The 18788-nt window shown below is 37.0% G+C and overlaps 1 protein-coding gene across 3 annotated transcripts in view; it reads right to left on the minus strand.

Moving 5' to 3' along the window:
- Positions 1 to 529: 529 nt before the first annotated feature.
- Positions 530 to 18788, minus strand: part of LPIN1 (lipin 1) — an 80953-nt gene continuing 62694 nt past the window's right edge. For all 3 annotated transcript variants that reach the window (XM_086744442.1, XM_086744444.1, XM_086744443.1), the window contains 9 exons: positions 15989 to 16081; positions 14497 to 14573; positions 12338 to 12482; positions 10555 to 10703; positions 9963 to 10049; positions 6912 to 7064; positions 4931 to 5045; positions 1542 to 1645; positions 530 to 702 (listed from right to left, as the gene is read on the minus strand). In XM_086744442.1, the coding sequence (XP_086600568.1) occupies positions 543 to 702; positions 1542 to 1645; positions 4931 to 5045; positions 6912 to 7064; positions 9963 to 10049; positions 10555 to 10703; positions 12338 to 12482; positions 14497 to 14573; positions 15989 to 16081 (1083 nt within the window). In that variant the 3' untranslated portion in view covers positions 530 to 542. The remainder of the gene's footprint in view (positions 703 to 1541; positions 1646 to 4930; positions 5046 to 6911; positions 7065 to 9962; positions 10050 to 10554; positions 10704 to 12337; positions 12483 to 14496; positions 14574 to 15988; positions 16082 to 18788) is intronic.

Below are 18788 nucleotides of genomic sequence, written 5' to 3' on the forward strand. Positions count from 1 at the left end.
TCTAGACCAGCAATTAACTCTTAACCAAACAGTTGTTGGTCAAGCAAGGAGAAGAGGAAGAATTATTTGCTCCTTCACAGAAAGGAATTTTGACATATGGATTGCAATCCCTGTCCGTGTCACCAGACGATGTCAGGAATGGTGAGCACCTTCAGCTCCCTTACTTGCAAGGAGTTCTGATGAGATGAAAGTTGACCTCAGTGATGCAGAAAAAGATACAGAACCACTTTATGACCTTACAGCATGTTTAACTGCAACTCTAGCATCACTTCACTTTTACATGACCTTAAATAACAAAACTGTATGGCACAATTTGAGGAGCTGGGTGAAGAGCTAGAAACGCAACTCCTGTTCCTAGTAAGACTCCTTGTCATCTGGAAACGTGACTAAGTATGAAAAAGCATTTCTAAATTTGCTCACAGCAAAAGAATACAATGCTCACAACATCACAGATTCCAGCTGAACTGTCAAGAGCAAACGCTAAGTGGCATCCTTTCAGTACAAGCTAACTCATTCTTTGGGTCAACAGTTTGAAGATGCAGTTAAGATGAGGCTGGATGTACATCCTGAGTTTCAAAAGGCGGCAGAGGTTCTCTCCAGTAGGTGAACTGACTGTAGGTATCAGAACAAGGGAAGTCTGAAGAATGGCTTCTTTTCAGCAAAGGAAAAATGTGATCTACCACTTCACACAGTCTGACATAGCTGGAAAATAAACAAATGAAAAGAATGCTGAACCATTTCAGATCTTCTTACTTTGAATTTTTCTAAGTCCCCAGCCACTAAGGCATGGCTTAGTGGTTCTTAGCACTCTTACACAGACCAGTCACCCTCCTCAAATGAATAAAACTAAACTCTATTTTGGTGCCTAGCTTCCAGAGAGGATTCACAGTTCAGAGAAGAAATCCATTCGTTCTAACCAACGATACTTATCTAGTAAGAAATGGATGTAATTTTACACTCAGATCATCTGCCAAAATATTCAAGCCCCATATCTTACTTCTCCATTTCTGTTCAGCTTGGCTCAAGCAGCTCCCTGCTCAATCAATGACTCTTATTTTATACACATATGGCTCTCCTTCAATTAAGGATACTCTTAAAACTAACAAAGGCCATTTCCATTCAGTGTTAGGTGCTACAGTGCCTAAGCATCTTGCTGGAAGCCCTCAGCCCCATCTTCAGATTTTATTTTCTGGCTCTTCTAGATAGGAGCTCCAGGAAAAGGAAATTTTGAAAAGGCCACGTAAAGGTAGATGGCTTCAGGAAACAGCTAGTCTAATTTTTAGGCAGACTAAATTGTAGACTGATAATTCCTTTACGTTATTGAAGTAGATGGAATATATTAAACCAAATACTAAACAACAACTTTTTGTCAGTTTAACTGAAGGAGAGTGGAAAGTCTGTATTTTATTCTAAATTTTTTATGTTTTGTTTGAAATATTCTAAGGAATCTTTCATTAGTATAATCAAATGCATCTTTGGTCATAAATTAGAACAGCAAATTTATTTAGTTTATAAGGTGTTAGGGATAAGAGATTACTCACGATGAGATGTTTGTCTTTGCATGCTCTTGTATAAGTTCTCCTTTGGGGTTAACTGTAAATATCCTGTTTAAAGAAACTCCCACCTGTTTGTATGAATAAACATCCTAAACAGAAGAGGAAAAGAAAGAAAAAAGAAAAATCCTTATTCTGCTTTGCACAATAATGTTTACTCTGGCTGCAGTATACTACACAGAACAACCTATTTGCGCAGTACTGGTGCTAAATTTACAATTTAATTAATTGTGTACCTGAAATTCTCCATTATGTTACAAATGAGGTCAGTCTAACGAAATGCTCACGGAATAGACAATTTGCAGCTAGGTAAGGAGCTTGCCACGTCAGTTTAAACTATTGATCAAAATCACATTTGTTTTTTTCAGTAACTTCCCTTGACACACAAACAGCATTTAATAAAAGACTAATGCTATTTGATGTAAAAGCATTTGCACTGTCCTTTTTTTTTTTTTTTTCCAGATATTTCATTTCCTGAGTGTGTTCTACTGAGCATCTTACAACAGTATACAGAGCTTAAAACATAACTGACAGGTAAAGTAATGATTAGTTTGTAAGGACAAGGTCACAAAAGGAAATCATAACAACTGCGTCTACATTAAAACCCCTGGACACATCTCTTAGCTCCTGAGTTCAGATTTGTGCCATACTCATGTATTGACCACGTGTCAGAGCACTGGGAAAAGAAGGGAAAGCAAAATAGCAGCAGTGAGCCCTAGCAGGTAATGCAGATGCAACTGTAGGAAGTACAATTAAAAGTAAGAATTAAGAATGGTTACTAAGAAATTCAAATTGTTAAGGAAAGCAGTGAATAAGTTTTGATCTGTTCTGAAGAAAAGCTTGACAAAAGCAAAGATGAAAATAGAAGATCAGAGCAAAAACAAGCTGTCATTTTACTAACAAAAATAATTGGTTATGGTTTTAAAAGCTGAGGTAGTGAAAGACTGGAATGTTAATGAAAATACAAAGATAATTTTTATCTCTATATTGTAAAGACTGTTCCAAAAAAATTAAGTAACTGAACAAAAGTCAACAGCAGCCACTTCAAGAATTCAGCATCCTGGTAGTTCATGCGCTATCTACACCTGTCACATCCATGGGTACTGAAATTTCACTGAGTTTGTTCTGGAAAAAAAACAAAACAAAACAGAACAACCAAAACAAGCAGCACAGAAAATTGAGAGAGTGATGATCTTAATCTTGACAAAGCCAGTGGCACATCTCACACCTCAAGATTGCACTCCAACAGCAATCAGGGGTGAGTTACCAGTAATTCCTTTTGAAACATTAACTTACTGCTTTCTTTTCACATGTATGTCAATAAAATTTCAAATACTTATTTTATTTTATCTCCCTGAGGTTCAAAAAAATGGAACTAGGAGGTAGATATCACCCATAATACAAAACCACAAAAGTTTTTAAAAAATTATTTCAGAACCATGTGTCTAAAGGTTCCTTGCTAATGGAAATTAAGCTATGTATGATATAACATTAAAGCAATTGGACAGGGAGGACCTCCCGTCCTCTCTGACATAATGCTTTTAAAAATGTAATTTGCTAAAAGATGAGGCTGAAAAAGTTGCTGCTCATAAATAACAGCAACCCTAACAAAAATATGAGATATGTAAAAAGAAAGTGCCACCAGAAAGGCATGCTGGATCCTCTCAAATGTAGCTACAATATCAATGGTTTCAATGCAAAAAAACATCTTTCAAGGCACCTCTGTCCAACACTGAGGCAACCGAACTGCCCAGTTTCTGAATGTCCACGTTCAGGCTGGCAGTGTCCAGTGTCCATATTTATACTGCTAATTTCCCCAAGCTGTCAATGTTTCTGCTAGCGAACGTATCTCAGCTCTTACGGCGCCGAGCAGTTAGGGCTGGAATCCGTGGTCCTTGGGCGCTTCAGTGAGAAGCCGTTAGCTCTCGTGGAGTCAGTGGAGAAACATGGGCACCCAGCATCTGAGTTAATTTCTCTCTCTCTGGACATGTCCCATTTCTCTCCACCAACTAAAGGAAGAGGTAACCAACTGGAGCGTTCTCTGGCTAATCACATTAGGAAATAGGAAGGGTCAAGGACCATTCTCTTAAGATTGAAGTGCAGGCCAGGACACAGACATACAATTAAGTGGGTTTAGCTTCCATAACAGGGTGGGTACAGCCAAGCTGCATGTCAACAGTCCTTAGCCATAAACATCCCACTGGTATCACCATGTTTCTTGTTACACGTTACTATACTACACATCAGTTTTTACAGGAAATATTACCTGACAGTATAGTGCTGGAGGAAGTATCAAATGCTCTATGGGGCTCCTGGGCACAAATAAGGGACCCATCTGCCTAATTTAGTCAGCATCTAAACTTAGATGGCCAATGAAACTGTAAACATCTGAAGAAGCAGGTTTTCTATATATTCTCTTCTGAAAGTGGAATGCTTTCAAAGATTTTGAGTGAAACAAAGCCTCTGGCCTTCCTTAGGCACCTATGATGATAGCTACACTAGTAACCTAAACATTGTCAGTGCCCACTCTCAGACTTGGAAGTCTCTTGACATTGTGTCAGTATGATTAGACTCTCTATATCCCTCCTCTTGAAAAAACCCAAACCCCACAACAAAAAGCAAATCCCCCTACCCCACATACACACATAATCCAATATGGGTATATCAAATGCCCAGACTGTGATGAGTCCATGCCCCAAGACAACACAGCAATCATTTCCAGAAATTTCCTGAACAACAGCTAGCTGCTTGTGTCAAAGTCTCTTGGATTGCACTAACAATTTAAAAGAAGGGATAGTCACATGCCAAGGTCCCTGCCTCTGCCCTAGCCCCTGAGACTGTTTCCTTTTGTGGATTCATAAAAGTATTCCTTGGGCTAGAACAGGAGTAAGAAAAGCCTATAGCCCAATTATACAGCCTTCAAATGGGTGACGGAGATCTGTCTTGCCCTCTTCATGTCAAACAACATAATCACCCTCCATGCAAAGTAGAACCTTTGATTTCAGGGCGACATCCAAGTTCTTTTGAGTGTACTGAGAGTTTGAAATGTAAGTCCACCAATAGTCACCTGAAAGATTTTCTGTCTGTCCACAGGTATCTCACTGACACTGCATCAGTGTGGATTAAAATGAGACCAGTGTTTTCACACAAGCTTAAGTGCTTACTTATGCAGATATAACATACTACTTTGCTGCTCTTCCATATCTGTTTGCATCCTACATCGTGAAACCTTTGAGGAAGAATCTTTATATTTTTCTTTGTACGGGGCCTAATAAAATATTCTTAACTCCTATTCAAAGCTTCTAATGCAAAAGAACCATGAAATAACAGAAACCTTTGTGTTCTCTGCAATAGAAATAAATTCAGCTATTACTTACAGCAGGTCTGTTTCCAAAAGCAGCATAAAAGGGTTCTGTGTTAGGATAAAACAAATTTTTTATGTCTGTCAAACATTGAACTTTAAATTTTTCTGGCTTCTTTTCTATCACCTCCCTGAAATGATAAAAAAAAAAAGGGAGGCTGAATAAGTACACATGAAATACAGCACAAATCATTTTATCTTTTTTATTCAAAGTTTGCACTGAGCTGCTGCATACTCTCACAGAGTTCCCACCCTTCTCCAATAAATCTTCACTTGGAAATCACAGTGCCCACGAAGACAAAATAGCATTCCCAAGCTCACATAATGGGCACAGTAAATAAATCCTCTGAAACAAGACAACTCCTATTGAAACATATATGGCAAAGATGGCTACTGAGCAAGGACGGTTGATTACAGGGAGAAGCTGCTAAATAAAGCCTTAGAGACATAAATTGTCATCAAGTAAACTGCTTCCTGAGAACTGCAGAATGATTCATAGATTACATTAGCCTTCACTGTGTGTATATATATATATATTTTTTTTTTTAAAGGCTTGTAATTACCATATGCACTAGAAGCACCTCAGCCTGTTAACATACTTCTACAGTCAGAGTCCTCGATCACTACTAATTACCAAAAGCCAAAGAATAAAGGAATCTTCTATTTCTCTTCAGTTGCTCCTTACAGAATATAGAATTCATTAATGAACAGAGGAGTTCTTATCTCTGGGCAAAAGCCCTTTCACAACAGCTTCTCTTGGCAAGGAGAGTGAACAGGTGGCAGAGTCTGGAGTTCCCATAACATAGGAAGATGCCAGCATGACACAAAAGCGCTTAAGAAGCTCAGAATCCCACATCCTAGCACCAACACATATGTCAAGGAAGATGTGAATACTACAGAAGCTTCATAGGAGTACTACAGCCCTTTGGAACAGCAGCTCCCTGTACAAATCAAAGTTCAAGAATGTGCAAAAGAGGAATACAACCGTCTTTCCTCAGTCTCACATACACCTGATCTCAGAGCCCTCAAAATCACAGTAACTAAACCTACAGATAACAATGAAGTCATTCATTGCCCACATATCACAGCAGTTACAATAGAGTACACTGAAATATGGGCATTCTTTAGTCTAAACAAGATACCAAGAGGAGTATCACTTCAAATGTATTTCTAGATATGAGGAGTATAAGATAACAAAAACTACCCTTTCACTGCATTTGTTATTTAATCAGTCTGAGAAGTGCACTGTAATACCTCTACAGTCTCTTATATTTAGAACATGACTGGTAAGACACCCTGTAGCATGTCACTCAATCAGGAGAATATCTGAACAACCTTCCATTAAAAATTCTAATGAAATATATCCTGTCACAGCAGCTTTAACAGCTTAAAATATTTGCAGTAATCACTTGACATGCTTCACTGAATTAGGAAGAAGGTATGATACTCAATCTGTGCTATTATTATTCAGTTATTACAGTTCAACAGTTAGAAAGAACAACATTGTCCACATAGAACACCGTAGCACAGCCAGGAATATAAGTAATTCATTTCATTTTCACATTAATTTCTTCAAAACCCACAAAGTAAAATTCTTCCACAAAAAAAAAAAAAAAAAAAAAAAAAAAATTAAAAAAAAAATAAAACCCCCAAACTTATGCCAATTGGAACACCTTACAAGTCAGGAGGAGTGGCTGTTATTAAAATGTTCACATTTTTCCTATAGCTAAATAATAACACACCGTATTAAACACATTAAGTCAACAGGCAGTACCTATTGGTAAACAGTGAACACAGCTGTATATTGAGGTATGTCTAAGAGATAAATTAAGCAAGTTTTGGTCTTTCCCTAACAAAATTTCTTCTTAATTAAATTTTGCACCATCATGTAAGAAAAAACACGACTAATTATTTCAAGCACTCCCATTAAAAGAGCTGAGAATTCAGCCTCCACCAGCCTCTGCATTTTGTTCTGCATAAAAGTGAAATTGCAGTACCTGTGAAAAGCTGAGAACAAGCTGCTTGGACTCAGCAACACTGGCCCTTGAGGCAGCACAGTTCCTCGTTCGTTGACCCAGTGCAAGTATCCTCTGGTCATGTCTGCCATTCCAATAGCACGTGCTGAGCAGTACAAAAATTTATATCCATTTCTGTGAACAGCAATAAAAGAATAAATTATTGTTAAAATAAAGCAGGTATTTTGACATTAATAACTTTGTGGGTTTATTTTTACACAAATCAAATCATGACTGTTAAGCAGATTTATGTTTAACCTCGACTTATTTAAAAGGAATAGAAACACTTATGCCAGAAACTTGGATAACTGAAATCCATCTGGCTTCACTGCAGTTAGTGATTTACACCTACAGAGGGCTCGTTTATCTCTGGTCTTCTCATGGCTTATGACTTCTTGCAGTTTTCTATCTACCCCTGTATAGTGAAACCATACTCCTTAGAATTAACTGAAATTACATCAGCTAAGAGGCAAACACTTGGCATAAAGCAGACAGTGGTGTGTCAGTCTTTGCTGTATTAATAGTGTTGTACTCCTGCCTTTTGGAACTCTGCAAAAAAAAAAAAAAAAAAAGACTAGTCTGTGTGCAGCAGTAACAAGTTCCTTCAAGTCTGAGCAAATCTGAACTTCAAAACACAGTATAAGAAGTACTCTTTGACTTGGCACCGAAATAAACACTTCAGCAGAAGTTACTGATAGAACAGAGTCCAATGACGTTAGCTCAACTTCATAGCAATTTATTTTGCAAGTCCTATAAAGAAATGCTTCATAAAATAACAAAATACAGTATTCAGTGCATGCATGGTCATTACAGTGTTCAGCTGTAATATCTAGCCACTATATAATTAACTCTAATATGAAAAACAACATGACTCAAATCTATTTTCCCCCCGCTATGTCTATGATCACTAAAGTCCTAACAATCGACAATGCTAGTAGGCACAGAAATAACAGCTGCAATTAAAAAAAAAAAAAAAAAAAAAAAAACAACCCACAACATCTTCAGCAAATGTAATGCAGAGGTTACACACAGAACTAAATTCTGCTCAGCATGTGAATTCCCAGGCTGACCTGTCTTTTCAGTGATCACATATGTCTATATAGAATAAAAGCACAGACAAGTTTCTCTGGCATAATTTAGATTCCATCATCCATAATTTAAAATTCATCATTTGTGTAAAACAAAAAGCAATAAATAAACCTTAGCATAACCCTAGTTAATCTGATTTGTTCTGTGTACTAAGAGGATAGTTGTGATGTGTACCAGGGGCTCTTCAGACATTTATGGTAATCTGAATATATAAGAACACCTGAATTTAATGTAATAAAAGAAAACAAAATTTTATTTTCTAGGGAAAGCAAAAAAATCAAGTGGAACAAACAATTATCAATCCTCCTTGTAAAAGTTAAAATCTGAATGCATAACATCAGAATATATCAGATACTTTGTCTGATTCCATTCAGACATCTATTAATTTTTCCCCTAATTCCTTTTTTCTTTCAATTACTAATCACAAAACTTACCATACTCTGTCTTGGATCCTCCAGTGTACAGAACGGTTTGACTATATCGCAAAAATGTATCCAGGGAACCAAAAGTACACCCGTATTCTTGCACTAGCCTTGCTCTCATAAAAGCATTCCCACACAACACCCTATGTGAGTTGGCACAGTCTGACTGTTTTTTTTCCTGTTCATATTTATCAGAGGAAATATCCTAAGTTTTTAAAAATATATTGTTGTAGGTCACACCTGGGTATTCTCCCTGTTAATAATGTTAACTGGCCTAAAGTACAGCTGATCTACTGTTGCCCAGTATTTCAACAGCTAATGGAAAAAAAATAGGTTTCTCAACACATCCATTAGATCTTGGGTATCTTGAGCTACTTCTTGAGCTTGTCTTTTTCCATGGATTGCACACAGCATACAAGCCACAAGCAAACACAATGAATCCAGGTCTTTCCACCCACAGTAGCACAGAAGGTATTTATTACTGTAGACCCACAGGCACCAGTACAGATCAACTACTGAGCTATAATACAGCAGCTCACACTGATGTTGCCATGTAAAAGTTCCTCAGGCTCTTCACTGAATATGTCTATTTGACTTTCAATGCCTTTAAATTGAATTTTAAGAAATGTTTACTTAATCACTTACTCTCAAAATTAACTAGTGACACAAAAATATTTTAAGACTGATCCTTCTTAACTTTGCAATTTAATAATGGAATGAAAACCAAATATTTATATACAGAAGTAACAAAATAAATTGTATAATCATCAGTAGTAAAGATGATAATCAATGTCTTTGAAGGTGATCATTATTTATACAAGAAATAAAACAAGAATATTAGCAGTGAGTATCCAAAATGGGTCCGTTTCTACTCAAGACAAGACATCGTGCTGTGCTTTAATGGTGAGATTTACCTTGCTTGACCATAAGCCTAATGCTTAGACAACTCGAGTCTAAGCTGTTTCACTAAGCTCCCTTTCTACTTCCTGGAAAGAGAGGAAACTCCCTCAAATGGATTTATCCCCTGTGGTTTAGATTTCATCCCTCCATGACTGCAGGTGAGCGAAGTTTGGCAAAAACTCCACCTACAGTGACCACCCTAGGCTAAACAGTCCTTAGGCATTTCACAATCTCCTCAACAAGGAGAGGAGGCAAGGTGTAAAAGCATCTTATGAATTAGCGCTGCTGCAACTCCCAGTTTGCAAAAATTTCCACTTACTGCAACTGCACAACTCATTCAAATTACTACAGTTCTTGGAATTAACCATATCTATGTGTTTGGGATGGTTAGAAGAACAATCCCTACTCATTGGCTTTTGCTTTTGATATTACAAAGCAGGTTTTGCTCTGGATATCATACAGTAGGTGTTTACACTGTGTAAGCATCACTGAAGTGATGCAATATTGATAAAATTGTCACCCTTATCAGTTAAGAGAAGCCTAGAGAAATTTTAATTTTTATGTGCAAATGAATAAACACAAACAAGCCACAGATGCACGAACAGATTTACTGAATACTCACTGGCTCACTTTATGGTACAGCTTTGCAATCCCTTGGTGTGTCCAGTCTTTGCCAAGAGTTGGTAAAATATGACCTAAAGTATCTGACCTGAATAAAGGAAAGAAAAAATTGAACTGAAAAAAACCCAATACTTATAACAGATGATGCGAATACAAACTCCACTAAATTATTTGGCCAGCGGCAAAGGAAAATACAGTTTTCTGTAAGGTACTGATTGTGATCAGAAGAGGATGATTTTATTCCCCTTTCTTTAGGGACAGACTGACGTGTCCGTCCTTGGCCATATTGTTTTAATTACTCTTCTATGTCATAGGTAGGGTGAAGCCAAAAGGTTATGATTTTGTCATGAAGCACCAATAGGTGACAAATAACGGGCACATACGGCGTGTCTTTATGAAATTAAAAAATCAGCTAATGATTCTTGCATTGTTTGAAAGCCAAAAAATGATTTAAAAAAACCCACACACAGCCCCCACAAAACATTAGAATATGATGATTCTGTGACTCAGAATTCCCCATTAACTACTTTTCCCTTTAGTTCAAAGGACAATTTGTCCTTGTAGATAAAGCCTCACCCTGTTCATGAACTCACCGTGTGATTGTTCCATCAATGTCAGAAATAATAACTTTGTCATCCCAATTCCACAGGTAAATGGTGCCTTCGCAGCGGCAAGTGCCTTGATACTGTGTTGTAACACTAAAGGTCACATCATTGGGGCCATTCTTGAGCTTTAAATTTTTCTGCAAGACATTATCAGCACAATAATCAACAAACTGAGTATATGAAATGGACACTGTGGAAACACGAAGCTACAGATGATCACTGCCTTGGTCACACTGAATCTTACTCCTTTCAGCAGAGCTATTACCCAATAACGATAGCAGAGACTTGCCCTGTGTGGTGTATGGTACGCATTGATTTATACAGCAGAACAAAACAAACAAGCAAGCAAAAAAAAAAAAAAAAACAAAAAAAAACAAAAAAACACCTGTTTCACAGTCAGGGATATGAAAAAAAAAAAAAAAAAAACCCAAAAAGTTCACATAAACAGTAACAAATTAGGGAATAGAGACTATCTATAGGGGTTTTCCATTCTGAGACACGTATGCAGAGAGAGAAGTGGGTAACACGGAGCTCCATGAACTCATATTACGAGTGTTTATATGGGGATTTGTGTTCTACAGCATTACATCAATTTCCTATAATAACACACCTATCACCCCTCCATCACCCCTAACATCACCTATCACCCCTCAGCCTCCACCTAGTTTCCTTAACTCTCCCATTTCCCTGTCCTTCCCACCCACTGTCACGACACACTGGGCAAGAGACCGCTCATTTGATTCTATTTGTGGATCTAACCACTCATTTTCATAAAGCCTGCAGGAGCTTAATACTTCAAGTGTCCTTGTTTCCTTAGTTATATTTCACTGCAATTTTTCAATGAGTTAAAAAGTGAAAAGCAGGTGGGAATGCAGAACAACTGATGGATAACCAAGGAGTCCCACACACTGTTTCATCTAGAAACCAATCTGTAAGTATTTTTAGCTTCACTTCTGTGAGGTTTCTGAATCTGAAACATATTAATATATTTGTGTAACTCTTGCTTTCTGTTTGCTATAGAAAATTACCAACACATCCTATCTGTCTCTTGGGAAAAATACTACATTTCTTAAGAACTTTTCAGGCAGTGAGTGATGGGCTATTTAATGCTGTATGCCTTGGGTGGGTTTCCTTCAGAAAATTCATTAGCTGTAGGTGAGACGACAAGAAGTATTTCCCTAAAGTAGCCCATTTTTCCAGATCAAATTGGAATATGCAGAACACAAAACTGTAACAGTTTTGTCACCATCAGTCAAAACACCTCTGTCAGAGGAAGAGAATTGGCTCCATAGAAATTAATAGCCTGGCCTCACAGTAAATTTACAAGCAGCTCTTTCAGAAATTACAACAGAAAACCGTATTTATGCGAAACTGGACTGTCTGCCTATGAATGAGGGGAAAGGAAATGAGAGGAGGAAGAAAGAAAAAAAGATAAGAGAGGTCTCTGGGTTAACATATACACATTATACATAGTACAAAAAGGACGTGGTTGCAATGCACTTACTCAGGTGACAAATACATACTTTGGAATTTAATTTTGATATTTTTCTAAATGGGATCTCATGTTTCTCAACCTCTGAATTCCAGCACTTGCTGCAAGGTACAACATTCATGCTTAATATTGAGAAGAGAAGGGGAAAATTTAAAAATAATACTGAGAAAATTAAATGCAAGACGTAAGAGCTAATTAAGCTTTGCTAAGCCTGAATAACAGTATTGTTCATGCTGTACTACAAATTACTTTCAGGACAAGGATGTAAAACTAACTTACAAGCTGGTCAGAAGTGAGTCGAAGTGTTTTTTTGTAACTGATTCCAGACAATAATGAGAGATGACTTGAGTTGGCTTGTAATGACCCGAGGTTTTGTTTGGCAGCTCTAGGGTCTTCATCGCTTGAAGAAGATTCATCTTTTATTCTGGAACATTGCACACACAGAAAATGATGCTATCGTGTCAGTAAATGCATCTCAGTATCCATTAAAAATGCATTAACAGTGAGTCACCAAATAAGTCGTTGATTCTCTGTTCCTAAGTACTGTCTCACAGGAGGTCATTCACATCATGGCTTTAAATATATCAACAAAGTGCTGAATTTTCATTCACGCATGTTCCCCATTATTCATACTTGAATTGTTCTAGCCATATACTTGTCTATAAGCTAGTTTTTGTTACTTTAAATTTAAACGGATGTAAATTAATGTGCCATATGGACTCAAAAATCTCATAGTGGTTAAAAAAAAAAAAAAAAGTAATACCCATTAGATACTGTAACTAGAAAAATTCTTTAGTTCTCAGATAAAGAAAGAGGAGTTTGTTATGCTGGTTCTCTTTTCCCCTCTCCTCCAAAGAATTTATCAATTAATAAAAGAAATCCAGGTGATGGAAATTTTATTACAGAAAGTGACTCCTCCTTCTCTTTCAATGAGCAACTTTAGATTATTGGATTATTCTTTTCCAGGATTTTCAGGATTACCTCATTCAGGATATGATGATGAAGAGACATAAAACCAGAGCTCCTTTATATAGTTCTGTTTACATATCAGTGTAATTTTTTTTTTCCTGCTACAACCATTTTTTCAGAAATTTGTTATGGATACTTTTCTTCAGAGAGGAAGTTTTCCTAACAGTAAACAAATCTATCAACCTTAGGTGGAAGGTAAAACACCCTTTCAGATCCTATAAATCTCATCAGCAACCGAGCTCTTATTTCAATCACACCTGGATGTTGTTTATGCTAGGAAGTCTTGACCCAGTATCAAGGTACTGGCATGTCATGACTAGCAACATTTAAAAGGCTATCTTATCCTTTCTAACATCAGATTTCAAAAGCTTAACTCAACATCTCACTTGCCATATTCTGCTTGGAAGCAATAAATTCTTAATGCCATATTTCTGAGGTCAGTTAAAATTTAAACAAAAAACACTAATTACAGAATCTAGTCTGCTTGAAGTCTTAATCCCACTTTAAAGTTTCTTTTTAAACAATCATGTAAGAAACAACAGATCTAAATGCCACTTGTTATCCTTAAAAATAAAACCAACCTTTCCGATTTATTCTGTGGCTCTCACAAACTCAGAGAGGCAACTGAGATAACAAGTAGCCTCCTACAGAATGACGAATCCTCCTTCCAGCACATTCTCCTGGACTACAACTGCTGACCTCCAGAAAGAATGACAGTGAATGCCTTTTTGTTTCATGAATGCGATCTTTGAACTTAACTTAATGAGCATAAAGCATATTTGAATCTGGCCTTTTTCCGCTCTAAGCGCAGACAGCACACGGTCAGGCTGTCTTTACAGTAAGGTCTGTGTGTACAACAAAGGGGCAAGGTAGAGAGATGTCTCTGGCTAAATCATCCCTACGAAGGCTAAAGCTTATCTCATGGAACCCTCCTGAAGGAGAGGTTCTGGCCACACAGTATGATTAGTCTGGAGCACAAGAAGGAAGATTCTGCAATCCTTGAAAGAAATAACAGAGAACTACAACAATGGACCGTGGAAAAAAACTCTAAAAATACTTAAGCCCCTGAACTTCCCAAAATATTCAGGAACAAATTAATTTGTCAGGCCATAAATATAAGTAAATCAGAAGTTTTACCTACTGGGATTTGACAACAGCATGGGGTCATCTAGGATGTTCCCTTGAAAATTCTAGAGAGATACAGACAGCTTTGGAGAACTGCTCCAACTATTGTTTCTTTCAAGGGGCTGGAATGTGTGTCCCAGAGCTGCCAGCCAAACCACAGAAACGCCAGAGCACACTCAGAAGGTCTGCAGCCCTGCCATGGGTAGAGCCTTCCTATCTGCATTTGGTGCAATAAATAGCAAATTAAACATACTTCACTGATGCAGTATTTATTTGTTCTAGCTTGCTTTCATTTAAAAAATGTAACTCCTGCTCATTTCAAGTACAGATAATTTTTGGGGTACCTCTTTGCCAGGCTCATCTGTGAAGAGTCTTCTCCTGTAAGTCCACTCCCACTCATACCTTGCTCTGGCTTTGTTTCCTGTAAAAATACAATTATGAGAAGCTGTGCATCTCCTGTTGGGCAGAGAGCAAATGTTTTTAGAAAAATATTTGAAAACCAAATTTTTGTCTTGTACAGACTTGGTCAAAATCAACAGCATGTTTGCTCCTTTTGCTTGTAGATGAAGTAAAACTTCATGGTTTTCTTAAAGACGAAAAGCTGCACAAAGAACTAAAAATTGCAAATATAAAACTCAATAATTAAGATTTAGTTTTGCATGGAAGTAGTACAGAAACATCAGATTTCACATCTAGTATTGTTGAAGTTCTGGGATCAATCTCATAACTACTCAGCTAGATTTCACCTGAAAAAGCAAAGTGTGGCTCTGGAGAAAGAAAGGAAAAAAAAAAAAAAAAAAAAGAAAAAAACCCAAACCACAGTTACCTTTCATAGAAACATTAACATCCTTAATCCAATAAAACTTTTCAAACTGCTTTTACCTTGAGTAGATAAGATGCTAAGCTCTATCAATTTCACCCCACAAGATTTTTAAACAGTGAATGATTTCATGAGACACACAAACAATAACACCTCCTCTTACCCATTTATAGCTGCCACAGCTCAAGAGAGAAATACTTCCACTCAGAGAGAAATTCTAAAAACTTCAACAAACCATAAAGACTAAAATCTCCCACTCCGAATCCCATACTCACAGACCAGTACAATAGTTATTTCATGCAAGGCTAAAAAAAGTTCAGCGACTGAGACAAAACCATAAAAACGTATTAGAAGTCATTTTCTCCCCTCAAGTACTAATGCTCCAGTAGTATAAATTAATATGAAGAGGTTTTATTAGCCAACTCTCAAGATTAAATAGGTCTAGACAGGAGATCAATATTTCATATAAAGTTTTGCTTTTTTCACTGTTCTTTAATGTTCATCCATGGCTTTAAGACCGTTACCACAAACTTTTAATGCTCAGAAAAGAAATTCAAGAAGACTTTAAAACTAATATATAGTCAGTTTTCCATCTTAGGTTTTGCTGAATTTTACAGCCCACATCACTCAAATACGTCTGTTCTTCAACTATCAAAAGAAAGGTGCAGAAAGGTAGGTAATCTGCATGAAAACATTAAATTGGTGGCACAGCTCTTCGATTCTAGGTTCTCAAACACAGATTAAATCCATGGGATAATACTGCCTCAGGTCTGTGTAATGAAAATGAATGCAGAACCAAAACACTGCAGGCGAATGTTTCAGGTAGGGTCTGATCCAAAGCTTTCTGAGGTCAAAAGAAGTCAGACTTTAGACCCTGTTCAAACACCTTAATGTGTACATCCTCAGTCAAACTGAATATTGAGTTACTCTCAGAAGCAAAGTTCTGAGGGATAAATATGGATATATCCAGCATTCCCACTGCAACCAGAAGGAAACTGCTTGCTTCTCAAACTTACCTCTTTAATAGTGGTGTTCCTCCCTCGCCATGAAAACCACCACCTTCCACCTTTTTTGGGCATCTTGTCTCGCATTATAGATTCCACAGTGGCCTGTGATAAGTGGATGGTAACATAAAAAAAAACCAAAACAAAGGACAACCTGATATATGTAAATGAAAGAAAGTGCCAAACACACAATTTTAACTGATAATAAATAGAATAAAAGTAAACATACTGTCTGTGGACCATAAATTCTACTAAAGCAAAATCTAATGGTATCCAGAGCTGCTCTGAAGTAACTTAAGCATGAATACTTATGGTATTTTTAAAAGGAAAATGAAAAAGAAATAAAATCAAAGAAGAAAAAAAAAACATAAATAGATATTAGTATAATGTCTAGAATGGAGAACTACTGTTTTAAGTTGAAGTTTCTTAGTGCAAATTATATTTAAAAAAAAAAGAAAAATGTCACTTCCTGAAGGAGCTCTCATGCAAAACAGTAACATGCAAGATGGTTATTCTCATTTAAAAATAACTACAAAGTTCATATTTAATCACCAGTTTGAAAAAAGCAAACAAGTTGCTAGCTTTTATGAGTTCAGTATTGTTCTGGTTTTGTTAGCGAGGCGGGGCCTAAGGTGGACAACTGTATAATTTCCTCCATCTCTCTTGAGCAGGGAAACGTTTACTCCTAATAGCTGAAATATTGGCCCGTACCGGTGGGGAATGGGACATATCTGCTTTGAATTGCTGGAACTCCTGGGATAGTTTCTCCACAGCCGAGACACAGGCCCTTAGGGAAGAAGACAGGCTTTCCTCGTACTGCCGGAGTCGGCCAGCCAGTTCATCCACTGTTTCTTTTAAATATGCACGAGAGGTCCCTTCAAGATGCTATGATTTTGACTGATAATGTTAGAACTTTTTTTTTTTTTTAAACCCTGGCTACTTTCACTGGTTATATATACTAGATCTCAGTAGAGAAAAGTTTCTTTCCATACCTGTAATGACTGGAACCTTATGCATTGTTACTAGGAGAGCTGAATTCTTTCACTAAGAGAGCAAGCAAAAGATGAAAGGGGGAAAACACGACAGTAAAGGTGGCCAGTGTTTGGTATGCCCTAGAATAGCTTAGCCGCTGGCTTTCTGAGATGATAGACTCCACTGTAAGCAAAGTCAACAAAATAAAATGGTGATGTTGATTAGTGATTTAAAAAAACAATTTTTTTTTTTTTCCTCCAAGAACTCTTAGCAGTTAAGAGAGAAGGCTGAGTTCAGCTAATGTACAGGACAACACATGCCTCTTCTTAGTTTTCCATAGGTTCTCTTCACTATACTATCTAAAGTATATGAGAATCAAAAGAAATGACAGAGAAATAACATTGAGCAAATAAGTTGAGAACTTTTAAAACTAAAATAAGAAAAACAAGGAGCAGATGGAGCTACTGAGAATGGAATGCCATTGTTGAAAACAATGGCTACAATTTAAAGATATTCTCAAACACACGGACAATTTCAAGCAGATGTCCTATTGACTTTCAGTGAAATAATTCACATGCTTACAATTACACATGTGGTTAAGTGTATTTTGCAGAACATGAGTGATTTCTGTTTGCAAAAACTATAGTTTTCAATCACTCTATAAAGCATCTTAGTATTTCAATTCCTTAGTTCCATTATTAAAGCAAATCAAAACTGATTAAGAGAACCAGTAGGATGACTGGTAGCATAAATGAATAATTTTAGCTTCAGAGGTACAGTTCAGCCAAGTAAACCTTCCCAGTCATATACACTGTTCCAATTACATATCCTGGGTTCTTCACTAAACTAAAATTGCACTGTCTAGAAAGTTATCAGCATTCAGAATATAAGTTAACAATTAAAAAAAAAAGGGACACACTGAATTTCACACTCATAGAAGACTTTTCTAAACTGATAACCTATATAAATAAAGGCATAACCATAATGCTGTTGAAAGAACTGCCACTTCCCTCAATGGCAAAAATATTTAATACCAATTCTTTCTATTTACCCATACTAGGCAAAACCCAAAACATCTGTCTCAGCCATCAAAGTGTTTAATTAAAAATGCAGTTACCTTGCATTATCTTTATTGCCACTAAAGACCCTATAGGCACCTACCAAAGTTTGATTCACTCTCGTGGAAGCGCCCAGCAAAAACAAAGTACGATAACTATAAACCTTCTGTAGGCATTTGAGTTCTATGGGATGAATCCCTTCTTTGGTGATCACTAGAATACTTGCAGTAAAGCACGAAACATCTGGCTATGTGACATCTTTGAAATTCAAGCCAGGTTTACCAGATGTTTGGGACTTCTAATCAATTTACTTTATATTGGGATGCTACTGTACAGCTATGCATGACTGCATACATAGGTTACACGGCACGAAGAAATAACACAGTGGTAGAGAGTATGCTGGGCTTTGAAGAAATTTTTATTCCACATTCATGGCAACAGAAATAGCATTTGAATTCACATAGATTAAACCCCAAGACATGTGAAGTCCTGCAAAATGGCAGAAGGAAAGTTTAAGATCAAAAATTTACTGAATTTATGGCTAACCAGGATACAAAATAGCGCCAATGGTGATACTGCTTCTTAATGTACATCTGCAGTAGTGAATATTTCTGTCCTGAGCATCTGTGTGGCACCAGGTAACGTGGAATCGGACTACATTCGTCAATGCATTTAATACAAGCCAACATACAGAGCTGTCATATAGTTGCAGCTATCTGCCACTACCTAGCTGGGTTGGTTATGATCAGCCAAGAAACAGAACACTAGCAAGCTACAGGCCT

Source organism: Chlamydotis macqueenii, chromosome 3, assembly GCF_036417535.1.
Source record: "Chlamydotis macqueenii isolate bChlMac1 chromosome 3, bChlMac1.mat, whole genome shotgun sequence".
NCBI classification, from domain to species: domain Eukaryota; kingdom Metazoa; phylum Chordata; class Aves; order Otidiformes; family Otididae; genus Chlamydotis; species Chlamydotis macqueenii.